This window comes from Ornithorhynchus anatinus, chromosome 4 (assembly GCF_004115215.2).
Source record: "Ornithorhynchus anatinus isolate Pmale09 chromosome 4, mOrnAna1.pri.v4, whole genome shotgun sequence".
Taxonomy (NCBI): Eukaryota; Metazoa; Chordata; class Mammalia; order Monotremata; family Ornithorhynchidae; genus Ornithorhynchus; species Ornithorhynchus anatinus.
In genome coordinates, this window is record NC_041731.1 from 21,615,960 (window position 1) to 21,643,098 (window position 27,139).

The 27,139-nt window shown below is 55.4% G+C and overlaps 1 protein-coding gene across 2 annotated transcripts in view; it reads right to left on the bottom strand.

Annotated features, from left to right (window-relative positions):
- DNAAF9 (dynein axonemal assembly factor 9) overlaps nt 1-27,139 on the bottom strand; it is a 141,977-nt gene that overhangs the window by 14,471 nt on the left and 100,367 nt on the right. For both annotated transcript variants that reach the window (XM_029062703.1, XM_029062702.1), the window contains exons 26-31: nt 26,004-26,092; nt 24,364-24,522; nt 19,415-19,540; nt 12,081-12,118; nt 7,227-7,362; nt 5,626-5,712 (exon numbers count right to left, since the gene is read on the bottom strand). In XM_029062703.1, the coding sequence (XP_028918536.1) occupies nt 5,626-5,712; nt 7,227-7,362; nt 12,081-12,118; nt 19,415-19,540; nt 24,364-24,522; nt 26,004-26,092 (635 nt within the window). The remainder of the gene's footprint in view (nt 1-5,625; nt 5,713-7,226; nt 7,363-12,080; nt 12,119-19,414; nt 19,541-24,363; nt 24,523-26,003; nt 26,093-27,139) is intronic.

Below are 27,139 nucleotides of genomic sequence, written 5' to 3' on the forward strand. Positions count from 1 at the left end.
TGAGGTAACTGAGGCCCAGAGAAGTGAAGTGATTTCCCCAAGGTCACCCGGCAGACGAGTGGTGGAGTCGGGGTTTAGAACGGATGACTTTCCGACTCCCAAGCCCGTGCTCTATCCGCTACGCCACCCTACTTCTCCTAGTAAACGCTTAACAAATACCAGTTGTTCTTACTCTTATTGAAAGGGAAAGGGATGTGGCTGCATCACACGGGATACAGTTCCTGCCCCCTCCCTCACCTGTCTAGACAGCCCTCAATGGCAGAGAGGGGGATGGAGGCCTAGAGGGGGTTGGGGTTCATTCGTTCATTCAATAGTATTTATTGAGCGCTTACTATGTGCAGAGCACTGTACTAAGTGCTTGGAATGTACAATTCGTTTAATGCCCCCTCACCCGCTCTGCCCCCGCCCAGGATTAGGTCGCCGTGCTCTTTACACACACACACACCCCACCTCAGGCTGCAGCTGAGTGCCCTGGTTTCCAGAGGAACAGTGGGGAGAAGTAGTATGCTGCAGTGGATAGAGCAAAGGCCTGGGAGTCAGAGGGTCATGGGTTCTAATCCTGGCTCCGCCACTTGTCTGCTGTGTGACCTTAGCAAGTCACTTCACTTCTCTGGGCCTCAGTGATCTCACCTGTAAAATGGGGATTGAAACCGTGAGCCTCATTTGGGACAGGGACTACGTCCAACCCGATTGCTTGGATCCACCCTAGTCTTAGTACAGTGCCTGGCACTTAGAAAGCGCTTACCAAATACCACATTACTATTATTATTTCTGCCCGGTTGGCTAGAGAGGGCAGATCGGGAGTCTAGGCAAGAAGCGGGGGAGTCGAAAAGCCCCTGCTCGGACTCTCTGCAAAGCCCCCGAGGATCTTTCCTCCACAAGCCTGGGTGGTGCCAGCCTCTTTCCGAATGCCCTCACAGTGACATATCTGCAGTTCTGCCACTCCAAAGGGTCTAGGTCTCCCCCCATCCCCCGGCCCCATGCTACGCGGAGACCAAGGGGAAGATTCAATCCCTGTTCTCCCTCCTACGTGGACAAGGACCGAGTCCAACCTAATAATAATAATTGTGGCAAAAGTGAAGCGCTTACTATGTGCCAGGCACTGTACTGAGCGCTGGGGTAGATACAAGGTAATTGGGTTGAATACAGTGCCTGTCCCATATAGGACTCACCATCCTAATCCCCATTTTACAGAGGAGGGAACTAAGGCCCTGAGAAGTGAAGTGATTTGCAGAGCGCCTCACAGCAGACAAGCGGCAGGGCCAGGATTAGAACCCAGGTCCTTCGGACTCCCAGACCAGCGCTTTATCCACTAGGCCACGCTGTTTCCCTGATTATCTTGCATCCACCCCAGCGCTTAGAGCAGTGCTTGACACATAGTGAATGCTGAAGAGAGAAGCAGCATGGCCTAGTGGAAAGACCACAGAGCTGGAAGTCAGAGGACCTGGGTTCTAATTCCGGCTCCACCCCTTGTCTGCTGGGTGACCTTGGGTGAGTCATTTCACTTCCCTGGGCCTAAGTCCCTCATCTGGAAAATTAGGATTTAAGGCTGCGAGCCCCATGTGGAATAGGGACTGGGTCCAACCCGATTAGCTTGGATCTGCCCCAGTGTTTAATAATAAGCCTGTGGGGCCTATGTGGGGCAGGGACTGTGTCCAACCCAATTTGCTAGCACCCACCCAGCGCTTAGAACAGTGCCTGGCACATAGTAGCTGCTTAACAAATACCACAATTATTAATACGGTGCCTGGCAAAAAGTAAGCTCTTAAATACCAAAAAAAAAAAAAAAATCCACCCCAACCAAATGCCATAATCATTATTTGTAATTATCGTCAAGGCAGGAACAAAGGGGCTCTCAGTGCAGGCCTGGGATGATCAGAAATGGGGGTGGTGGCCCTGCCCGGCTGGGGAAGACCAGCCTTTGAGCCGGCAGCACTACGCGGCACTCCCGGGGCACCCCTCCGCCGGCAGGCAAACCCCAAGATTATGCCCGGTCCCCGGGGGCTGCACCTGCCCAGAGCCACTCCCCGGCGCAGATGGGGCTGGTCGACGCAGGCCACCCGAGGTCTGTGTCTGCGGAGACGAGCCGTTCAAGATGGCCGCCCACGTGGCCCGGTCCCCCCCAGTCACCCACCCACCCTACTCGCAGCTGCTGGGAATGGGGAGACCGCAGCAGGGCCCGTTTGGTTTCCCCGGGGCACCCGGGGGGCCCCGCGGTCAGCCTGGGGACACGGGCCCGCTGCGTTCGCTCCCCGAGACAATGCGGCATTATGCTCTAATTGCCCTTCCTCGTTCTCGGTCTGCAGCCGTGAGCTAATGGAGGCTCCTTCCTTCCTTCCCTCCAGCCCGGCCCGCTCGGCCCGCTGCGAGGCCGTGGCCAGGGAGATGGGATGGGCCCCACGCCGTGTTGCCCGGTAGAGAGCCCGGCTGGTAGCGATCAAGGGTTATCAACAGTAACGATGACGACGATATCTGTTAAGCGCTTACTTCGTACCAGGCGCTGTACTAAACGCTGGGGTGGATACAAGCGAATCGGGTTGGACATGGTCCCTGTCCCACATAGGGCTCACAGTCCTAATCCCCATTTTACAAATGAGGTAACTGAGGCACACAGAAGCGACTTGCCCTTTAATACCATCAAAACTCCCCCCGAAACTCTGAAAACAACAACCCCCACCCTTCCTCAGCCTCTCCCTCTGGCTTCCCCCTCTCTCTCCCTCCTCCCCAGCTGTGGCATCCCCGAGGTCACCCCAAACCCAAACATAGATAGTACATCCCTGCGCCTTTGGTTCTGCCAAATCTTGAACTCCTCGCTCCCTCGCCCTGTGTCAGTCTGCCCAGCACCGTGGGCAGAAGGTGGTGGGTTGGGCTGGCAGACTGCTCTACCCCACCTCAACCTTGGCTTCACTCCACTGTGGAATGAGAGGGTCCAGAGCAGGAGAGGGTCTTTCCGCCTCGTTGGCCTATGCCAGTGACCCCTCAGGACTGAGGAATTATTTTTAATTATCATTATGGTATTTTTTAAACATTTACTATGTGCTGGGCACTGTACTAAGCGCTGGGGTGGAGACAAGAAAATTGGGTTGGACACAGTCCCTGACCCACGTGTGCAGATGAGGGAACTGAGGCCCAGAGAAGTGAAGTGACTTGCCCAAGGACGCACAGTAGATCTGTGGTGGAGCTGGGATTAGAACCCAGGTCCTTCCGACTCATTAGGCTATGCTGCTTCTGCTTGGAACTGAAGGTACTTGTGGTTAGCCCGATGGGTGGGGGCGGGGGGCTCCCCGCTGGAATTCACTTCCCACCTGGGTCCTCCCCAGGCCAGGCTGGTCGACCTCACAGCCGGCCAACCGACTTTTCCTCTGTCAGATCTAGGGTTGGGCCTTTACTCTGCCTCCCGGTCCCTTCCCACAACAATCCCTGGCCTAGCTCACGGGGCCCCGGGAAGCCGAACAAATCGCTCATTGTTCGATCCTCTGGGCTCTCAGAAGGCAGAGCGCTCAATTAATACCAGAGACGGCCAACTTTCAATTATCCACGAGCACGGTGGCAGGGACGGCGTAGATAATTGAACCCTTTAGATTATCCAACTGCTTTCCACCTCCTCCAGTCCCCCAATTCTGACCGGAGCTGGTGAACCGTGTAATTGTCTGCTTCAAGATCCCCCTCCGGCCGCTCCCGGGCTCCGGGGATGGGCTAATAACCAGCGGAACCACCAAAGGCCAACGGGGGAGAGAGAGGCGGCGGTGGTGAGGGCCTGGATAATCCACAAAGTGGCGGAGCAGCCCCAGGGTAATAGAGAGTTGGCCAAATTAGCGTGGTCCTCTCCACTGGCCAAACCAAACAGCATCAACCGCCGGCGCCTGTTCCGCCGAACCACTCCCGGGCCGAGCCGCAATTTTTCGCGGCTCGGGTGGGTCCCCCCCACATCGGGGCGCCGGGGCCTGAGGGGGACACGCCGCTTCCCGAGTCTCCCCTCTCCTCCCCACGGAGCCGTCCTGGACCGGGCCCTCAGAGAGTCAAGTCCCATCCTGCTGGAGCCAAGTACCCGGGACCTTGGTGGGAGCTACGGGGGTCCCAACTGTTTGGAAATTAGGGTGGTGTTCCCTCCTCTCCTTCTCCAACCCAGCCCGCACACTTCGCTCCTCTAATGCTAACCTCACTGGGCCTCCATCTCGCCAGCAACTACCGGCCCACGTCCTGCCTCTGGCCTGGAACGCCCTCCCTCCTCTAATCTGACCGACAATTACTGGCCCGCCTTTCAAAGCCTTATTTAAGGTCCATCTCCTCCAAGAGGTCTTCCCAGACGGAGCCCCACTCTTCCTCATCTCCCGCTCCCTTCTGCGTCACCCTGACTCGCTCCCTTTGTTCTTCCCTCCTCCCAGCCTCACAGCACTTATATCCATATCTGTCATTTATTAGTATTGGTGTCTGTCTCCCTCCGCAAGACTGTAAGCTCACTGTGGGCAGGGAATGTGACTGTTTATCGTTATACTGTACTCCCCCAAATTCTTGGTACAGTGCTCTGCACAGTAAGCGCCCAATAAATACAAGTGAATGAATGAAGAACCTGAAAACCGCCCCGTTCATCTATCAGTGGTATTTATTGAGTGCTTCCTGCGTGCCCTCTAGACTGTAAGTTCATGGTGGGCAGGGAATGTTGTCTGTCGATTCTTGTACTGTTCTCTCCCAAGCGCTTAATACAGTGCTCTGCACACAATAAAGGCTCAATACATACGATTGAATGAATGAATGAATGAATGCAGAGCCCTGGACTAAGTGCTTGGGAGAGGATAATACACCGAGAGGTGACAGACATGTTCCCTGCCCTCAATGAGCTTATGGACAGCCATAATCCTTCAGTTTTTCTTGTGATCCTTTGACCTTTAGTCATTTTACTGTATTGATCATCTCAACCTTTCCTTGGGTATCTGTCATCAGCCCCCTTTTCCCCCTTAATCATAATAACTGTGATGTTTGTTTAAGCACTTACTATGTGCCGAGCACTGTTATAAGCACTATGGTGGATACAAGGCAATCAAGTTGGACACAACCCCTGTCCCACATGGGGCTCACAGTCTTAATCTCCGTTTTACAGATGAGGCCCAGAGAAGTGAAGCGACTTGCCCAGGGCCACACGGCAGACGTGCGGCAGAGCGGGGATCAGAACCCCTGCCCTTCTGATTCCCAGGCCCTTCTCTGTCCACTAAGTCACATAGCCTGTGAGCCTTGGGCGGGTCAGGGAATGTGTCTCGATGATCACCCTTGTGCTTTCCCAAGAAGTTAGGACGGCGGTCGGCGCAAAGCAGATCCCGGGTAGATACGATCGAGAGGAGGAATGGCACTCGTTTCCAGCACTATCTGCCAGAGGCCTCTGTTCCCTGAACCGCCTCCGTCTGAGCTGTGAACACTGAGAGGGCGGATGAGGGGGTCACGGGGCCGACCGGGCCCGGGGAAACCCAGCTGAGCCCAAGCGCTCGGAGCAGATCCCCCAGCACCCCCCAAACACACACACATACACGATACACACACACCGCTCCTCTGGGAAATCGCTAGGCCAGGTTTGACTTATTGGGTACTCATTCGGGAAAGGGCCCTGGATCAACTCTCGAACGTGATACTTGCCAACCGGGAAACATTAAGTAGCGGGTTCTCAGCATCTGAGGATTCGCAAAGCTGTTTTTGGAGAGGATCAGCTCCACGTCTTCGTTCCTGAGAGAAAGCACAAAAACAAGCGAGATTCATTAGCCTCAGTCCCTGGGGGAAATTCCTTCTTTGAGTTAGGATGGGTGGGGCGGGCCAGGAATAATAATAATAATACTAGTGGTATTTGTTAAGTACTTATTACGTGCCAAGCACTGCTCTAAGCGCTGGGGTAGACATATGGTAATCAGGTGGGGCACTGTCCCTGTTCCACATGGGGCTCAGTCTTAACCCCCACTTTACAGATCAGGGAACTGAGGCACAGAGGAGCAAAGTCACATAGCAGACAAGGGGGGGAAGCGCGATTAGAATCCAGATTCTCCGACTCCCAGGCCTGGGCTCTATCCACTAAACCACGCCGCTTCTTAATGAAACACACTGAACGGTGACGCGTTGGTCCCGGTGCCCGGCCCTGGGAGGGTGGGGCTGGGGGCCTGCAGGGGTCTTTCGGATGGAAAACCAAAACGGTTCCCAAGCCAGATAATTGACTGGGGGCAATCAGCAGTCCAATCCCTCAGACAAGAGCACTTTGCCTTTTTAATCCAGTTAAGAGCCTGCTGTGCGGAGGAGAGCTATAACATCACAGCCAAACAGACATCGAGGGAGAGCCTACGGTTCACACAGGCTCCAAAAGGCTGCCCTAAAATCATTCTTTGTCGGGAACGTATCTGTCATCTCTGCTGTACTGTGCTCTCTCGAGCACTCAGTAGTGTTCTGCACACAGTAAGCGCTTAACAAAATACCGCTGATTGATCGATCTCACAGCATCTCCTGCTCTTACTAGCGCTCTGCCCCATTTACCTTGATTCCTGACTCGACGGTTTATGCCCTCTGTGAAATGTGCCATTTTCATTTTTTTACGGTATTTGTTAGGGGCTTACTAAGGTTTTCTTTTTTTGGGGGGGGGGGGGGAGGAGGTAATGCACACGTATTTGTTAAGCACTCACTATGTGCCAGGCACCGTACTAAACCCTGGAGTAGATACAGGCTAATCCGGTTGGACGCAGTCCATATTCCACTCAGCGCTCACAGTCTCCATCCCCATTTTACAGATGAGGTGATGATAAGAGTAATGATTGTGGTATTTGTTAAGTACTTACTACGTGTGCCAGGCACTGTATTAAGCGCTGGGGTAGATGCAAGCTAATTGAGGTGGCCACAGTCCCTGTCCCTCACAGGGCTCCCAGTCTTAAACCCCATTTTCCAGATGAGGGAACTGAGGCCCAGAGAAGTAAAGTGACTTGCCCAAGCTCACCCAGCCAGACAAGTGGTGGGGCTGGGATTAGAACCCAGGTCCTTCTGACTCCCAGGCTCGGGCTCTTTCTCCTGCACACTGCTTCTCAAAAAAGCAATTTCCAAAAAACCCGCCACAAGATGAGCTGGTCCTCCCTAAACTGGGAATGGGATCCCGTGTGGTGCCAGCCCAGCGTCGTGACGGCAGGCTCAGGGGTGGCGGGCGCCCGCTTCGGGGGCCTCGGGGGCGGCCTGCTTTGGGAAGGGCAGTGGGATCGGCCGGGGGCTACCTGGTCACTATCCCGTTCTCGGCCAGGATGAACGCCGTTGCGGGATTGGCTGCCCGGATGAGGCTCTGGAGCTGCCCAAGGAGCGGGTGTCTCTGCTCCAGCGTGTGGCTCGTGAAGACGACGTTGCTGACCAGGCCTGTGGGATGAAATTGGTGTGTGAGGCAGGCAGGTAGTTTGTATACATTTGATGCACATACCCCACACTCACCTGCGCACACATTCCCCACAGCACTTATATCCAGAGCTGCAATTTATTGATTTATATGAATGTCTGTCTTTCCCTCTAGACTGAAAGCTTGTTGTGGGCAGGGAATGTTGGTATTTGTTAAACGCTTACTATGCGCAGAGCACTGTACTAAGCGCTGGGGGAGATACAGGGTGATCAGGTTGTCCCACGTGGGGCTCACAGTTTTAATCCCCATTTTACAGATGAGGGAACTGAGGCACAGAGAAGTTAAGTGACTCGCCCACAGTCACACAGCTGACAGGTGGCAGAGCAGGGATTCGAACCCATGATCACGTGCCTGCTTATCGTTGTATCGTACCTACTCTCCCAAGCGTTGAGTACAGTGTTCTGCACACATTTAGCGCTCAATAAATACGAGACAGACGTTAATAGAAATCAGTGAAAATTAGTCAGGGAAGGCCTCTGGGCAGTGATGTGCCTGCAGTAAGGCTTTCAAGTCAGGGACAATCATTGTCTGGACCAGGTGTGAACGGCTCAGGGCTCATCGTCCTGACAAGAGAGGTCACTCCAGCACCCCACGCCCCGCAGAGCTCTTGGCCAGCGGCTAGTGCGGCATCTGCCGTGCCCCCGCTTACCGACCTTACCGAGCGGGGGGGTAAGGGTCTCCAGCTCGGCGCCCCGCTGACCCGACACTACCGCTGGCGGGGGGTCGGGGAGAGAGGCGGTGGCCTCGTTACGGTGGCACCGGAACACAGCTGTGGCCCACGGACCGGCTCCGACACCTCCCCGCCCTCAGCTCGCTCTCTGCCCGAGCCTCTCCTGCAATCCAACTTCGCAGAGGAGAAAGGAGACCAGAAAAGTTCGGGACACCGGCCCCAGCCCAGAAAAAAACTGGTGGCAAGAGCTGGGGGGGCGGGGGGAGATGTAGGACTTGCTAAGACCACCTTACCTTTAAAAAGTGGGCCCCCGAGATTGAAACCCCAGAAAGACTGGGGGAAAAACGTTCAGGTTTCCCGTTGACTATGGAAGTGGTGGCCAGATGGCCCCCAGAGGGGCCCTTTGGACTTTTTTAATAAAAGTTTTAATGGTATTTGTTAAGTGCTTACTATATGTCAAGTACTGTTCTAAGCGTGGTGGGTAGTTACAAATCAATTAGCTTGGAGACAGTCCCCGCCCCACATGGGCCTCTAAGTCTAAGTAGGAGGGAGAACAGGAGTACTGAGACACAGAGAAGTTAAGTGGCTGGCCCAAGGTTACCCAGCAGGCATTTGGGAGAGGCGGGATCAGAACCCAGGTCCTCCGACTCCCAGGACTACGTTCCTTCCACTAGCCCGTACCGTTTGAAATCTTGTCGGAGCCCGGGGTGGGTACGGCCACACGCCCTAGGGATGGAGGCAGGGTGTAAAGAGGAGAGAGAAGCAGAATAGAGCCAGGGCCTGGGAGTCAGAAGGACCTGGGTTCTAATTCCAGCTCCGCCATTTATCTACTGTGTGTGACATCACAACTTTTCTCAGCTTCCTCATCTGTAAAATGGGGATTAAGAGTGTGAGCCCTATGTGGGGCGGGGACTGTGTCCAATCAAGAGAAGCAGCGTGACTTAGTGGAAAAAGCCTGGGCTTCGGAGTCAGAGGTCATGGGTTTGACTCCCGGCTCTGCCACTTGTCAGCTGTGTGCCTGTGGGCAAGTCACTTCACTTCTCTGTGCCTCGGTTACCTCATCTGTAAAATGGGGATTAACTGTGAGCCTCACATGGGACAACCTGATTACCCTGTATCTACCCCAGCGCTTAGAACAGTGCTCGGCACATAGTAAGCGCTTAACAAATACCAACATTATTATTATTATTAATTATCTTACATCTACCCTAGTGCTTACTACAGTGCCTGGCACATAGTAAGCACTTAACAAATACCACCAATGTTATCTCCCCCAGCACTAAGTACAGGGCCTGGCACATAGTAAGCACTTAACAAATGCCATCAATGTTATTATCTCCCCCAGCACTAAGTACAGGGTCTGGCACATAGTAAGCACTTAACAAATACCATTAAAAAAAAAAAGGAGAGTGCCGAGGAGGGAGGGACGGGGAGATGGGCCAGGCCTGATGGCCGGTTGAAGCAGAGCCAAGCATGGCTGGCGACCCCGCGGACGACAGGTCCATTACCCGGCCGCTGGAACCAGCCGCCTGTCTGCCCTCGCCTCTGCCCGGGGCCTCACCGTGCCCGTCAGCAGGCGCGGGTGGAGGGGCAGAGAACTGTCCTTCGGCGGAGCTCTGTGGTTTGAGTCAAAGCCTCCGAGCGGTTTCTACCATTTCATCCATTACCCCGGGCCAGCCTGGAAGCCGAGCGGGGGCAGGCTGGACACCCTTAACGACGCCCGAACAAGATCCTGGGATTCTGCTTCCTCTGCCACCCACGGGGGTGAGCGCGGCCGGTTCCACGTCAACGTGGCCGAGTCAGCTCCTTTGGGAGACGTCACTTTTCCTCTGGCTCGCCACGGTTTTCTTCTCGTTCACTCTCCCAAACTGACCTCAGGGGGCCGGGGTGTTAGGGGGAAGGCAGAGAAGAGTGAAGAAGCGGGTGTACAGGGTGGGGACGACTTATAGACTTTTTGTTGTTTTGGGGTTTTTAAATTCTATTTGTTAAGCGCTTACTAGGTGCCGGGCACCGTACAAAATGCTGGGGTAAAATACAAGCAAATCAAGTAGCAAATCATCCTTATCCCACATGGGGCTGGCAGTCTTCATGCCCATTTTCCTTAGGAAGTCACTGGGGCCCAGAGAAGTAAAGTGCCTTGCCCAAGGTCACCCGGCAGACCGGTGGCGGAGCTGGGATTAGAACCCAGGTCCTACTGATTCCCAGGCCCGAGCTCTACCCATTAGACCCCGCTGTTTCTTGGTCCCGCTGAATCTTAAAGTTCCTCTGAATGTCCCGGTAGCTTGGGGACAGCAGAGTCCTGGGCTGGGTGGACCGGAGAAATCAGCACGAGCCACAGACCAGGGGGTGGGGCAGCTGGTTTGGTCACAGCTCTGGAGGGTCGGAGGGCTCAGCAGCCAGGATTTCCCAGCTGCCCATTCCACCCAGACTCCTCCATCACCCAGGAGCGAGAGGGAGGTGGGAGACGTGCCTGTAGTGGGCGGGGAGTGAACGTGGCCTAGTGGATAGAGCCCGGGCCCGGGAATCGGAAGGCCCTGGGTTCTGCTCCCGCCACGTCTGCTGCGTGACCTTGGGCAAGTCACTTTTCTTCTCTGGGCCTCTGTTCCCTCATCTATAAAGTGGAGATTAAGAGTGCACGCCCCAAGGTGGACTGCGTTCAATCTGCTTAACGTGTATCTGCCGCAGAGTTTAGGACAGTGCTTGGCACATAGTAAGCGCTTATCATTAACTTCCCAAGTAGTCCTCCTACTGTTGGTTTGGGTCCAGTGAGAGTCACGGCACTCCTGCTCTGTTCCCAGAGTCTCGTGCCAACATTCCAAGGGCCGGCCTTGCCTGCCGCCTCTTCCTCTTCCTGGTGGCTCTCGACCAGTGTCCCCGGCAGAGCTGGGATCACTCATGTTCTCCCCACTGCCAAAAAAAAACCAAAACCCAAAAAGCGGGACGAAAGAGGGTGAGCTAGTGAGGCTAGTGAGCCACTGGGTCAGGGAGATCTCTGGGGGTGGAAGCCGCCGCCGCAACTCAAGAAGAGTGACGGTGGGCAGCTCATGTAAACTCGGGGTAGAGGCGGTCCTGGGTGTGATCCGTTGACCCACTGGAACACGGATCCAACCTCGCTCTCCTACCGGAACTGCCGGGCTCTGGGGCTTTGAGGGCGGGCTTTTGAGGCGACCTCCTGTCCCCACCGGATGAAGAAGTGTCCGAGCACTGGGCAGAATCACGCTGAGCAGAACTGACTGCTTTCATCCCTTTCAAGGGGGTGGGAGTCTGGCAGAGAGGCTCTAAAAATCACCCCGATGCTTAAAACCACAATTCCCTCCTCCCTGGCCTTGACCTCGTTATCTCCGTTTGATTCGAGGTCCGCCTGAGGCCTAGGGCGGCTGGCTGGGTCTCCGTGGCTGCGTGCGTCTGTTCGTTTGTTCGGGGCCGGGTGCTGGCGAGGGGCTCGGCGGGGTGGCGTGGTTTTGAATCCGGCTATTTGTTTTTGCTTCTTCTGGATTCCTGCTGGCCGGGCCGGCTCCGGAAGCCTGCCCTGGCGCATCTCCCGGCAACAATGGTTATTTCATCAACATCCCAGTGATCTGGAAAGCCATTCCAGGGGCTGCGGCCCCCCCACCGGTGAGCCCGCTCGAAGCCGCCTCGCCTCCTGCTCGGCCAGGGTGGTGGTGGTGGTGGTTGGGAGGCACTGGGTTTTGCAGGGGCCTCCATTGGAGCCGCGGCGAGGAAGGGGATGAAGGAGGAGCAGGTCTGGGGGCCACCGCCCGTCTGCCCCCTCTGGAGGACCCCCACTGCAGGCCCCCCTGATCTCAGGGCCAGCTGACACTCCTGTGCTATCCTGGAAATGTAAGCCCCACGTACTCCTCTGTCCCCGGACTCAGTTCTGTGGATCACAGGCCGGAGGGTGGGGGTGGCCCCGGAGGAGGAGAGAGAACCTAGGAGTGAGGGGCTTTTCCCCACCCAGGGTCCTGGAGGTGATCTGGGGGCAGTAGGAAGGAAAAGAAGCGCTCCGCTTACCTTGTGAACATTGATCGAGGAATTTAGGAAAGAGAAATCTGGAAAGGAGAAAAGAGAGAGGAAAAAAAAAGAGAGCTGCTTCATTCACGCTGGGGTTAGGACCAGCTTAGTCGCTGGGCTGACGGGTTCAGTCAGGACAGCTGTCTCTGCGTGGCGGTCGGGAGGGCCAAAGGGGGAGGGGAGACACGTGAGAGGTAGTGCCGCGACCCCTTCCCTCCCAAACGCAGACCAGGCTCTAATGCCGGCTCTGCCCCGGTCTGCTGTGTGGCTTTGGGCAAGTCACTTCACTTCTCTGGGCCTCGGTTCCCTCATCCGTCAAAAGGGATCGAGACCGTGAACCCCACATGGGACAGGGACTGCGTCCAACCCGGTTTGCTTGTATCCACCCAGGACTTAATACAGTGCCTGGCAAAGAGTAGATACTTAACAAACACTACAAATACCTTACCAGCCTAAAGCCCCCCGGTTCACAGGCGGACGGTGAGTGGGGAGGATCAGGTGGAGAGAGCCGGGTGGGAGACCCAACAGCCAGGTTCGAGACCCCCAACTGTCTAACTACTTAAGCTACTCAGCCTTGGGGGCCAGGGAGGAGAAGGTGGGGGGCCTCCAGCAAAATCCTCCCCGCTTCTCCTCTAGCCTGGCCCCCTGGGACTCTCTGTACCTGAGAGGAAGATGAATCAGCCCCAGTGCCAGTTTAGTGAAAGGGAGTTCTCAGCAGCACCAATAATAAGGAAGTGGAGGGGGAAGGGGAAATCCAGAATGCTATGTGTCCTGGTCCCAGGAGCTCCTCCCCCGCCCCTCTTCACCCCACTCTTCCAAACAAGTGGGGTGCTGCCGTCGGTCTACCTTCCGGAGACTCTGGGGATCCCAGTAGGCAGAGGGAGCGTGCCCGGCCTGTCTTGCTGTTTACCGGGCAGAGGAGGTGGCACCTCTGCCACCTTCTTCTTCCCTCTGGATAGAAACGGGCCTCACGCTTCCCGGTACAAGCGGCCAGGCCGGCCAGCGGGAGCCGGGAGCCACTGTCCAGCCGGGAAACCACCGAGGGCTGGGCCTGGGGCTCCGGCCAGGCCCCCTTCCTCCCACCACCGGGCCGAGGGCTCTCAGGACCCGTGCCCCACGCCGCTCCCAGAAGCAGCAGGGTGCAGTGGATAGAGCCCGGCCCGGGAGGCAGAAGGTCAAGTGTTCTAATCGTGGCTCTACCACTTGCCTACTGCGTGTCCATGAGCAAGTCTGTGCCTCAGTGACCTCATCTGTGAAATGGGGATAGAGACTGTGAGCCCCTCAGAGGACAGAGACTGTGTCCGACCCGATTTGCTTGTTTCCACCCCAGTGCTTAGTAGAGTGCGTGGCACATAGCGAGCACGTAATAAATATTGTATTTACTATTATATCTAAATGGAAAATGAGCCTTTCCATGACTGAGGGTGCGGATAATAATAATAATAATAATAATAAAGATGCCTCTTGCCTTCCGCAGGGTCGGTACAGACCTCTTGATCCCACTCGGAGACCCCTGGGGCTTTTTTCTACTTCCTGGCTTTTCTTTCCGCAGCAAAGCAACGTGCAGCAGTGTAGCCTGGGTGGATAAAGCCTGAGCCTGGGAGTCAGAAGGACCTGGTTTCTAATCTCGGCTCTGCAACTTGTCTCCTGTGGGACCTGGGGCAAGCCACTTCACTTCTCTGGATCTCAGTTAACTCATCTGTAAAATGGGGATCAATACTGTGAAACCCCATCTGGGACACGGACTGTGTCCAACCTGATTATCTATATCTACCCCAGTGCTTAGTACAGGGCAAGGCACACGGCAAGCACACGAGAACCAGCGCGGCCTACTGGATAGAGCCCGGACCGGGGAGTCAAAAGGACCTGGGTTCTAATCCCGGCTCTGCCGCTCGTCTGCTGTGTGACTTTGTGCAACTCACTTCATTTCTCTGGGCCTTAGTTCTGTCATCTGTGAAATGGGAATGAAGACAGTGAGCTCCATGTGGGACAGGGATTGTGTCCAACTCTATTTGCTTGTATTCATTCACTCAATCGTGTTTACTGAGCACTGAGAGAGAAGCAGCGTGGCTGAGTGGAAAGAGCACGGGCTTGGGAGTCAGAGGTCTTGGGTTTGAATCCCGGCTCCGCCACTTGTCAGCTGTGTGACTGTGGGCAAGTCACTTCACTTCTCTGGGCCTCAGTTACCTCATCTGTAAAATGGGGATTAAGACTGTGAGCCTCACGTGGGACAACCTGGTTACCCTCTAACTACCCCAGCGCTTAGAACGGCGCCCTGCATATAGTAAGAGCTTCACAAATACCAACATTATTATTATTACTGTATGCAGAGCACTGTGCTAAGCAATTGGAAAGTACAATTCAGCAACAGAGACAATCCCTGCCCACAACAGGCTTACAGTCTAGAAGGGGGGAGACAGATATTAAAACAAGTAAACAAGTGCTGTGTGGCGGGGGAGGGATGGAGAGTAAAGGCAGTGAGTCGAAGTGACACAAGGAAAGGGGAGCTGAGGAAAAGGGGGGCTTAGTCTGGGAAGGCCTCATTTGGGCTTTGGAGGGGGGAAGAGTGATTGTTTGGAGGATATGAGGAGGGAGGGCGTTCCAGGCTAGAGGTAGGACGTGGGCCAGGGGTCAGAGGCAAGACAAGTGAGAACGGGCCACAGTGAGAAGGTTAGCACCAGAGGAGGGAAGTGTTCAGGCTGGGTTGTAAGAGAGAAGCGAGGTGAGGTAGGAGGGGGCCAGGTGATGGAATGCTTTAACACCAATGGTGAGGAGTTTCTGTTTGATACGGAGGTCGATAGGCAACCACTGGAGAGTTCGGAGGAGGCAGGTGATATGGTGACATGCCCAGAACGTTTCTGTAGAAAGATAATCCGGGCAGCAGAGTGAAATATGGACTGAAGTGGAGAGAGGCAGGAGGTTGGGAGGTCAAAACGGAGGCTGATTCAGTAATCCAGTTGGGATAGGATGAGTGATTGTACTAACACTTGTATCCACTCCAGACCCTACTACAGTGCCTGTCACATAGTAAACGCTTAACGAATACCACAGTTATGATCATTATTATTACTGCGGTAGCCTCGGGTGACTCGGCTCCTGCCGTGGGCCCGGGTAAACCGGCTTCCTTCCGTCATGGAGCGGCTCGTGTTATTTTAACTTTGAAATGCCCCCGCTTCAACAGCTGGCATTCTTCTTCTGCCCCCCTCTAGACCGTAAGCTCGGTATGGGCAGGGAAAGCGTCTGCTAATTCTGTTGGATTGTTCTCTCCCAAGTGCTTAGTACAGTTCGCTGCACACAGTAAGTAATTAGAAGCAGCACGGCCTAGTGAGAAGCAGCATGACCTAGGGGAAAGAGCACGGGCCTGGGAGTCGGAGGACCTGGATTCTAAATCCGGCTCTCCCACTCGTCTGCTGTGTAACTTTGGCAAGTCACTTAAATGGTCTGTGACTCAGTTCCCTCATCCGTAAAACAGAGATCAAGACTGTGAGCCTCATGTGGGACAGGGACTGTTCCCAACCTGATTACCATGTATCTAATAATGTTGGTATTTGTTAAGCGCTTACTGTGTGCAGAGCACTGTTCTAAGCGCTGGGGTAGACACGGGGGAATCAGGTGGTCCCACGTGGGGCTCACAGTCTTAATCCCCATTTTACAGATGAGGTAACTGAGGCGCAGAGAAGTTAAGTGACTTGCCCACAGTCACACAGCTGACAAGTGGCCGAGCTGGGATTCGAACCCATGACCTCTGACTCCAAAGCCCGTGCTCTTTCCACCGAGCCACGCTGCTTCTCCAATCATATCTACCCTCTACTCCTCTGTACCTACCCTCGTGCTTAGAACAGTGCTTGGCACGTAGTAAGCGCTTAACGAATAGCACAATTATTATTATTAGCAAGCCCTCAGTGAATATCACTGATCGGTTGAAAGGCTACAGACTGTCCCCCTCGACTGTAAGCTCGTTACGGGCAGGGAATGTGGCTCCTAATTCTGTTGTATTGGACTCTCCCAAGCGCTTAGTCCAGTGCTCTGCACACAGTAAGCACTCAATGAATATCATTAATTAATGGACTGTTTAGCTTTGTGTCCAGCAGAGTTGGACAATGTCTTTTAACCATTTCCAGGGAAATGTCTAAAATAGTAGTAAGAAGAATAGCATTTATTTGCCGGGAAGAAATCCCCAGGTGAGAATTGGACCCGGGCCCTGGCCCCACTCCAAGGGGCTTGCAATCCCTGCTGTAGACTGCAAACTCTTTGTGGGCAGGGAATGTGTCTGAGTATTGTCCTAGTGTACTTTCCCAAGTGCCGAGCACAGTGCTCTGCACACAGTAAGCACTCAACAAATACGACTGAAGGACTCGGGCCCCAAATGGGATCCTAAATAGGGTCAATGGGCCTGGAGGATTCCCACTGAAATCGGGGCCTCCTGCGCACGGACCTGCACCCCAAAAGGCCACCTGGGCCGGGGCATGAGAAGGTCATTCATTCATTCAACTGCATTTATTGAGCGCTTACTGTGTGCAGAGCACTGTACTAAGCACGTGGGAGAGGCCAATACAACAATAAACGGACCCATTCCCTACCCACAGGGAGCTTACGGTCTAGAAGTCGATCTGTGCCGTCACTCCGGCTGGGGAGTGCTGTTCTCGGCAGCCCCTGAGGCCGTCGAGCCTAATCCCTCTGGAGAGCGAACCACAGTTTGGTTTCCAAGAATCGGAATGTTCGCCTTTCAGGCACAAGTCCCACGTCAATTATTTCGGAGACGGAGACAGAAGCCAGAGTCTACAGCCAACTCTTAGAGAACTACTTAGAGAAGCAGCGTGGCTCAGTGGAAAGAGCACGGGCTTTGGAGTCAGAGGTCATGGGTTTGAATCCCGGCTCGGCCACTTGCCAGCTGTGTGACTGTGGGCAAGTCACTTCACTTCTCGGTACCTCAGTTACCTCATCTGTAAAATGGGGATGAAGGCTGTGAGCCCCACGTGGGACAACCTGATTCCCCTGTGTCTACCCCAGCGCTTAGAACAGTGCTCGGCACATAGTAAGCGCTTAACAAATACCAACATTAATTAATTAATTAACTCTTGGCTATCCCTCTAGACTGAAAGCTTGTTGTAGGCAGGGAAGGCATCTGTTATACTGTTCTACCGAACTGTCCCCAGCACTTAGTACAGTGGTCTGCACACAGTAAGTGCTCAGTAAATATGATTGAACGAATGAATTTTGTTATATTGTCCTCTTCCAAGCTCTTGGTACATTATTCTGCACACAGGAAGCGCTCCAAGACTGACTGATCCATGTCGAAGGAAGGGAGAAATGGCACAGATGATACAAGACAAAGGAGGATGCAGAATAAAAATATTAAAAATTATGGAGCAGATACAAGCTTATCAGGTCGGACAAAGTCCCCGTCCCACACGGAGCTCACAGTCTTAATGGGGCTCACAGTCCGAATGTTTCTTTCCTATCTCAGTGCTGACACAGCCCCCCTTGGCCCGGCATGATTGGACACTTAAAAAAGATCTCCTCTTCCCTCCACTGCTTCCTCCGACTTTTCCATCCTCTCCCTCTTCACCCATTCTCCGTGCTCGGCCTGACTTTGGCAACCGTTAGGAGGAAATCGTCCAGTCCCTCGGGACTAAAGGGAAGAGCTGGTCGCGGGGGGTGGGGAACCTGCGCCTGGTAGGACCCCCCTATTCCTGAAACAGTTCAACCCTCTTACACCTGCCCAGGCCTCCCGCCCTGGAAAATAGGGTCAAGGATAAACGGTAGGCTGGAGCCCCAAGCCAGAGGACGTAGGGAAGACGAGACGTACTCTGGACAGCCCTTGTTCTTTCGGTTGTTTTCCTTTCCTTTCCCCGCTTGAAGCATCTCAAAGACAGTGTGGCATTTCCCTTTCCGGCCAACGTTCCCGCTGAGCTTGGGGACCCTGGCGGGAGGGCTCATGTTCCTCTGCCACGTTCAGAACACCCGAGAAACCCAATCTATCCCGCGAGGATCTCTCCCGCCTCTGGCCCTGCTCCCGGGGTGGGGACTGGATAACAATACTAATAATTGTGGTATTTGTTAAGCGCGTACTATGTGCCGGGCACTGTACTAAACACTGGGGTGGATACAGGTAAATGAGCTCGGGCACAGTCCCTGTCCCACGTAGGGCTCACGTTCTCAATCTCCATTTTCCAGATGGGGGAAGTGAAGCCCAGAGAAGTCAAGTGACTTACCCAAGGTTACCCAGCTGAAAAGTGGTGGAGCCACGATTAGAACCCATAACCGTCCGGCTCCCAGATCTGTGCTCTACCCACTACATCATGCTGCTTCTCATGGGCAGCATGCCTCAGTCCCCATTTTACAGTTGAGGTAACTGAGGCCCAGAGAAGTGAAGTGACTCGCCCAAGGTCACAGGGCAGACAAGAGGCAGAGCCGGGATTAGAACCCACGACCTTCCGACTTCCAGACCTAGAGCTCTATCCACTACATTCTGCTGCTTCTCATGGGCAGCATGGACAGGAGGAGCCCAATTCCCCATTTCCATCTACTTCTCGGCCACCGGCTGGCGGCTCAGGGGGTGGGGGGCTGCTGAGTAGGGTTCACCACATGTCTACTGTGTCGCCTTGGGCAAGTCACTTCACTTCTCTGGGCCTCAGTTCCCTCATCTGTAAAATGGGGATAGAGACTGGGAGCCCCACATGGACCAGGCACTGTGTCCAACCCGATTTGCTTGTCTCCATCCCAGCGCTTACTTAGTACGGTGCCTGGCATATAGTCAGCGCTTAACAAATACCACAATGATGATGATGGTTCATCTCCATTTTACAGACGAGGAAACTGAGGCACCAAAGGGTTGAGTGACCTTCCCAGGGTGCCAGGCAGGTGACGGACATTTGACTCCCAGGTCCGTGGCTCTTTCCACTAGGCCCCACTGCAGGAGCGGACAGTATAGCGGACAGAGCCCGGGCCTGGGATTCAGAAGGACATGGTTCCTAATCCCGGCTCCGCCACTTGTCTGCTCTGTGACCTGGGGCAAGTCAGTTCCCTTCTCTGTGCATCAGTTACCTCATCTGTAAAATGGGGATTAAGACGGTGAGCCCCATGTGGGGCAGGGACTGTGTCCAACCTGATCTGCTTATATCCCCACCTCCAGCACTTGGGAGAGTACCTGGCATATAGTAAGCGCTTAACAAATACCACAATTATTATTACTAGAAGGGCCCCCAGGACCCTCGCAGGCTCTCCCCAGGCGGAGGGGGGTTTAAACTCTGCTGGGGTGTGGAGGTGGGTAGTCCCCTTCCTTAGTTTCTTGGGGGGCTCTGAGACCCTCCCTGCTTGCGGTTGGGCAGTACCTGTGCTCCATGTAGCAGCTGAGGGGCTCCACGCAGGCGGTGATGTTGCCGATGATGAAGGTGGCTTTGACGTCTGGGTCCGGATGGGTCTGGAGCGCCTGGACCACGTCGATAGGGTCGGTGTAGCTGGGGGGGAACGAGAGCGGCAGGAAGGAAAGTCAGCGGCGGCCCGTGGAAACCTAGCGTAACGGTAGCTCGTCGCGGGCAGGGAATGTGTCCGTTTATTGTTGTACTGAACTTTCCCAAGCGTTTAGTTCAGTGCTCGGCATGCTGTAAGCGCTCAATAAGTAAGAATGAATACCGCAGATCCACTCCTCGCTCACAGGCTGGCCTCGGTCGACAGCAGGGCCCGAGGGATGGTCTGAGAAACATAGGGCCGATGAAAAGGATGGGAAAAGACCTTCCGGCTTGGTTGGGAAACACTTATTAATAATAATAATGATAAAGGTTCATTCATTCATTCATTCACTCGTATTTATTGAGAGCTTACCGTGTGCAAAGCACTGTACTGAGCACTTGGGAGAGGACAATAGAACAATAAACAGACACATTCCCTGCCCACGACGAGCTCACGTGGTAATTCTTAAGCACTTACTATGTGCCAGGCCCTGTTCTAAGCTCTGGGGTAGATGCAACCTAATCAGGTTGGATTCAGTCCCTGTCCCACTTGGGGCTCACAGTCTCAATCCCCATTTTACGGATGAGGGAAGTGAGGCCCCGGGAAGGGAAGCGACTTGCCCAAGTTCTTACGGCAGACACGTGGCGGGTGACATCTTGGCCGTGGCCCTGAAATTCACCTTCAGCCTCAGGGCCTGAAGTGGCTTGGCATCCACTGGCAAGCCCGTTTGACTCCCAGGTATCCATCTTTATCGGGTCCAGAATGGGCAACAGCTCCGTTTTCCCCGGTACTGCTGTGCCCCGTTAGGGAGGACACGCCGGAGGTTAAGCCGGCCTGTCCATCCCGGGGTCCCCTCCCGGCCAACATGTCAGAGTCTGGAAGGGGGGTCCACTCTGCCCCGCGCCTTGTTTGTGGCTTGCATCTTAGGACTCCTGTCCCAGCCTGAGCTACGTTATTCCCCAGCCCAGTAAAAGGCCCCGTGCCCCATCCCCCCTGTTCTTAAGGGTCCCACCGAGGCAGGCCGGGGAAGCGGGTTAGTAACAACTACATGAGACCCCCTGCACCGGCTGGAGCCAGACAACAACGGGCCTCTCAACAGTGTGGCCTAGTGGATAGAGCCAGGGAGTCAGAAGGACCCGGGTTCATTCACTCATTCAATTATATTTACTGAGCAGAGCACTGAACTAAGCGCTCGGGAGAGTACGGTATAACAATAAACAGCGACATTCCCTGCCCACCACTAGCTTAGAGTCTAGCGTGGGGGAGGCAGACATCAATACACATAAATTGAATGGCAGACATGGACACGATTGCCGTGGGGCTGGGAGGGGGGAAGAGCAAAAGGGGCGAGTCAGGGTGAGGCAGAAGGGAGTGGGAGATGAGGAAAGCGGGGCTTAGTCTGGGAAGGCCTCCAGGAAGAGATGTGCCTTCAATAAAGCTTTGACTGGGGGAGAGTTATTGACAGATTAGAGAAGGGAGGGCATTCCAGGCCAGAGGTGGGACGTGGGCCAGGGGTCGATGGCGGGACAGGAGAGGAGGAGGCCCAGTGGGAAGGTTAGCGGCAGAGGAGCGGAGTGCGCGGGCTGGGACGTGGAAGGAGAGAATGGAGGTGTGGTACGAGGGGGGCGAGGTGATGGAGTGCTTTAAAGCCAATGGTGAGGAGTTTTTGTTTGATATCATAATGTTGGTATTTGTTAAGCGCTTACTTTGTGCAGAGCACTGTTCCAAGCGCTGGGGTAGGTTACAGGGTAATCAGGTTGTCCCACGTGAGGCTCACAGTTAATCCCCATTTTACAGATGCGGTCACTGAGGCACAGAGAAGTTAAGTGACTTGCCCGCGGTCACACAGGTGCCACGTGGCAGAGGCGGGATTCGAACTCATGACCTCTGACCCCCAAGCCCGGGCTCTTTCCGCTGAGCCACGCTGCTTCTCTATGTTTGATATGTAGGTGGATGGGCAACCACTGGAGGGTTTTGAGGAGCGGGTTTGGAGGAGCGGGTTCTAATCTCAGCTCTGCTATCCGTCTGCTGTATGACCTTGGGCAAGTCACTTCACTTCTCTGGGCCTCGGTTCCCCCATCTGTATAACGGGGATGATGACTGTGAGCCCCATGGGGGACGGCGACTCTGGCCAACTGGATTTGCTTTTATCTACCCCAGAACTTAGTATAATGCCTGGCACATGATAAATACTTAACAAATAAAACAATAATTATTGTTACCTGCCCTCTGATGGGGAGAAGGTGCTTCTGTCCTGAGGGGAGGGGGAAGTTAACCGGGGCCAGAACCCAGCCCACCCCCCTCTGAGGAGCCGGGAGACCCAGAAGCCTCCGAAGCGGGGAGGCCCCCCATAGAAGTGAGGGGGCAGGCCTCCCTCAGCCGCCAAGGAGCCCAGTCCCCCGACAGCCATCTTCTCCGACTGAGCAAGTAGGAGACGGCGTCCTCAGGCCCTCGGCCTCCACCCCCCCGCCCCCCCCCATCTTTTCCCACCGGCCCCTGGGAACGGGCGAGCCCAGTCACGCTGACTCCGTGGCAAATGGAGGGGGGCTGGGGGTGCGGACAGGAGTCCGCGCCACTGAAACGAGAGGAATGCCAACGCAGCTCCGGGGGACGCGGTGGCCCAGCCCCAGCCGTGGGAAGCGCTCGAGGCTGGAGCTCTGGGGGTTGGACTGGAATTTCACTCTTTCAACCGGAATCAAAGCCCGGGCCAGCGGCCTGAAAACCTAGAGGCCTCTGCTTTGGTGGGCCCAGGTCCTCCCCCCCGGGGCCCAGAGCGGCTCGCAAGACGAACCGGGTTACACCAGACGGCGGCCTCGCTCCCGAACAATACGGCCCCGCCGATGAAAGCCTTAAAGGAAGCCTGCGTGTGCGGTCATTTCCACACAATGGCCCTTCCCCGAGGGACCGGGGACCGAGGGAACCCCGCCCGGCTGCCTGGACTTGGCCAACATTTCCAGCGTTGCGTGACCCTTTGGTCACCGAAGAGAGAGGAGGGCGGGACGGGATGCTGGCGGGCAGCCTTTGTGCCCAGAGAAACATTCTGTCCTCCAACGTGTGGCTGAGGCATGCCGGGTTGGGCCGGGGCCAGGGCCTGGCCCTCCCGGGGGGCCCACGCCCTACCCGACCCCGGCCAATGGGAGCTTTGCCTCTCAGGGACAGGCCGGGCTGCTGCCCCCCCTCAACCGCCCGGGGGGTGGGGGGTGGGGCTCAGGGTCGGGGCTTGGTTTCCGGGCCTGGGACTGGGGGGTACGAGTCTGGCCGGAGTCCAGGTTGGGGCGGGAGGCGGATAGTGGATACAGCCTCCTGGGCCTGGAAGTCAGAATGACCGGGGTTCTAACCCCGGCTCCATCACCTGTGGGCTGTGTGGCCTTGGGCAAGCCATTTCACTTCTCCGGGCCTCAGTTCCCTCATGATGGGGATGAAGACTGTGAACCCCACGGGGAAACGGACTGTGTCCAACCTGATTAGCTTGGATCTACCCCAGGGTTTAGGACAGGGCCTGGCACATAGTGCTTAACGAATACCATTTTTTGAAAAAAAGTGCACAGCTGGAGCAGAAAGGAAGGCCCCAGAGCCCCCAAGCCATCGCCTCCTGGGGCCGGTCCCCCACCGGAGGTGGCCCCTCCCTGGTTTCGAATTCGCCAGCCAGGCGGGTAATCAAATTGGGTGGCAATTTGTGTTAATTCAATTAAAAACTGCACAATACCAGGCCCTGGGGCTCGGCCAGGGTGGTGAGTGTTCCATCCCAGGATGGAAATCCAATCCTCCGGGCTTGGGACACCGAGGAGGAGAAATTGGCCCCGAGTCAGAGGGTGAGACGAATGTGGAAGCACGGCTGTTTTCCCAGAAGGCGGTGCTTCCTCGGCTCTCTCCTCAGCTGAGAACTCACCTGAAGACTGGCTCAGACACATTTCCTGCCCACAGCAAGCTTACAGTCTAGAGACGAGCTTGCCGCCTATTAAAGTCACATCTTCCCCAAGAAGCCTTCCCCGACTGAGCCCCCTTCTCCCCGGCTCACTCCCCATTCTGTGTCTATTCCGCTTAGATCTGTGACCTCTGGACACTTGATATTCGCCCCAGCCCCAACCCCAGAGCGCTTATGTACACACCGTTACATTATATATTATAAATGACGCTAATGTCCACCTCCCCGTCTAGACTGTAAGCTCATTAATAATAACTGATAACAAAGGTATTTGTTTAGCGTTATGACTGTGTGCCGGGCACTGTACTAAGCACTGGGGTAGACACAAGCAAATCAGGATGGACCCAGTCCCTATCCCACCTGGGGCTCACGGTCTCAATGCTCATTTTCCAGATGAGGTAACTGAGGCCCAGAGCAGTAAAGTCACTTGGCCAAGGTCGTGCAACAGACAAGTGGTGGAGCGGGGATTAGAACCCAAGACCTTCTGACTCCCCGCCCTGTGCTCCAGCCACTATGCCAGGCCGCTTGGGGAAGGTGCCTTCTAATTAATGATGGCATTTGTTAAGCCCTTATTATGTGTCAAGCCCTGTTCTAAGCGCTGGGGTGATAATGATAATAATAATGACGGTATCTGTCAAGTGCTTACTATGTGCAAAGCACTGTTCTAAGCACTGGTGGGAGGATACAAGGTGATCAGGTTGTCCCACGTGGGGCTCACAAGGATACGAGCTCAACAGGTGGTCGTACTGTCCTCTTCCAAACGACGAGTCCAGTGCTCTGCACAGAGTAAGCGCTCAACAAACACCACCAATTGCCCGATCATCCCGTCCGGCCGGGAGCCGCTGGGGACGCCACGGCCCCCGCCGCTTTGCCGGGCAGTGGAATGTGGCACCGGCGGCCTCTTACCCTTGCAAGACCACGAGGAGCCTGGTCTTCCTGCAGGCGTAGGCGGCCTGGCGCACTCCGCAGTTCCGCTGGGCCTCCAGGGCGCTGGTCAGGTAGCGCTGGAAGTGGGCGGCGCCGAAGCACTCCGAGCTGTCCATGGTCTGCCGGTAGATCATCCACCTGCCATCGCCAACGGAAGGCCCCGGGGGGATGGGGCGGCACGCTGGATCCTTTCCCCAACCTCTCGCCCCACGCCGCTCCACCCCGACAGCTCAAACCCCTCCCTCTGGCAGCCGGCAGAGCCGCCGCCTCCAACGGGCCTCGGAGGGAGGAGGAAGGAGACTCCGCTTTAAACCCCAGTGGCACGGCGTCCGGCGGGGTCGGTGGCGCCCGGGGCCCAGAGGTGTGCCGACGGGAGGACTCCAACGGAGCGTCGGCGGGACGGGCTTTGCAGTCTGAGACTGGGCAACTCCCTGAATGGGCCGGTGCCCATCGGGGTAGGGGCCAGAGGGGCGAGTGCCAGGGTCCTGAGCTCAGAACTCCCCTGCTGTGGTGGCGAGGGGCGGGGATCGGTCTGGGAAGCATTGGCACTCGGCAGGCCGGGGAGGGGTGGGCCCTTTCTAGGACTCTGGGCTGGTCCAGACTCCCAGCGCCCAGCCCACCTCTCAGCTGCCCTTCCAGACTGATGCCACGGAGCCCAAACAGTTCATCTGGTCTCGTTTCTGAGCGGCCACCTGGGGCTCAGCCTTCGGAGCCTCCTTGCCGAAGCTGCTCGGCATCCGTTGCGGCCCACCGTCCTTCAAGCGCTCAGTCCAGTGCTCTGCACACAGCGAGCGCTCGATAAATGCCGCTGATTGACTGACCCAGCCTCAGACTGGGATCCCTCTCAATCATTCCTTCCTCACCTCGCTGCTCTCCTCCTACAACCCAGATGGCACACTTGGCTCCTCTAATGCCCACCTACTCACTGCCCCTCGATCTCATCCATCTCGCCACCGATCTCTCGCCCTCATCCTGCCTCTGGCTTGGAAGGTTCTCCCTCTTAACATCTGACAGACAATAACTCTCCCCCTCCTCCCCCTTCATAGCCTTATTGAAGGCCCACCTCCTCTAAGAGACCTTTCCTGACTAAGCCCTCAAGTACCATAATTATTATTATTATCATTTCCTCTTTCTCCACTCCCTTCTGCATCACCCCAATTTGCTCCCTTTATTCATCCCCCTCCCAGCCCAACAGCACTTATGTCCATACCCAGAATTTATTGATTTAGATGAATACCTGCCTCTCCCTCTAGACTCTGAGCTCAGGGCAGGGAATGCGTCTACCAACTTTTTGCAGGGTACTCTCCTAGGTGTTTAGTACAGTGCTCTGCACACAGTAAGCACTCAATAAATGCCTTTGACTGATTGACTGAGGAGTGCTACCATTCATTCATTAATTCATTCAATCATATTTATTGAGTGCTTACTGTGTGCAAAACACTGTACTGAGGGCTTGGGAGAGGACAATATGACAACAGACACATTCTTGCCCACAACGAGCTCACGGTCTAAGAGGGAAACTGTCCTCACCCTAGTGCTCCCTCCCCCAGGAGCCTGGCCCACTGGCAGAAATGCCCACCCGCGACCCCAACCGAATGGGAAATCTGCCCCGGACCAACCTCCCTTCTTCCTTGTGGAAAGACACCAGGAACGTGCAGAGGTCACTGGCGTGGCACCCCGGGAGGCCGGTGAGGACGCTGATGGTCACCTACACGGTGGAGACACAATTGTCCAGTCGGATCGGTCCTAAGGCAACCGGAGGAGGTTCTGAGGACGGACAAGTCCTCGGTCTGCCGTGTGAGCCCGCGCCGAGTCCAAGCGGGGCCCCGGGCAAGCATCTGAAGGGACTGAACTTTCATTTATTCTTCCTGCCTTGCCCCAGCCGAGTGTCTGGAAAAGCGAATAATCCCCCCCGGCAACACACTTTCCAGTTTTTTCCAACAGAGAGATGGCTGGTGGAGGGGGTGGGGCTGAGGTCACAGCCAGAAGGTGGGGGTGGTAGCGTGGTCTAATGGATAGAACGCAGCAGGCCTGGGAGTTGGGAAGACCTGGGTTCTAGTGCCAGCTTGGCCGCTTGTTTGCTGTGTGACCTTGGGCCAGTCACTTCACTTCTCCGGGCCTCAGTTCCCTCATCTGTAAAATGGGGATTGGGATGGTGAGCCCCCACGTGGGACATGGACTGCGTCCATCCTGATCAGCTTGCATCTGTCTCAGAGCTCAGTACAGTGCCTTGTACATAATAAGTGCTTTAAAAATACCATAGAATAAAATAAAATAAAATGAATAAGCCCATTCTTCGCCAGCAGAGAGAAGGCTGGCGATGATGATGATGACGACGGTACTTGCCGAGTGCTTACCATGTGCCAAGCACTGTTCTAAGCACTGGGATAAATACAAGTTAATCAGGTCGGACACAGTCCCTGTCCCCCGCTGGGCTCACACTCTTAAAGCCCCACTCTTAAAGGCCCAGAGAAGTCAAGTGACTTGCCCAGGGTCCCACAGCAGACAAGCGGCAGAGTCGGGATTAGAACCCAGGTCCTTCTGGCTCCCAGGCTTGTGATCTACCCAATATGCCACGCTGCTTCTCCTGCCCCTGGTCGACTCGTCCCGTTCTCCGCTCTCCGGCTGGGGCCCGGCTACCCACTCCCACCTCTCCCGAGAGGATCCCTCGCCTTCCCCGGGAGCGAGGAGATTTCGTCGAGGGTGGGGTGGGGGCAGGAGGCTCTAGGTAAGGGGTTGGAGGGGGCTGGGCCTC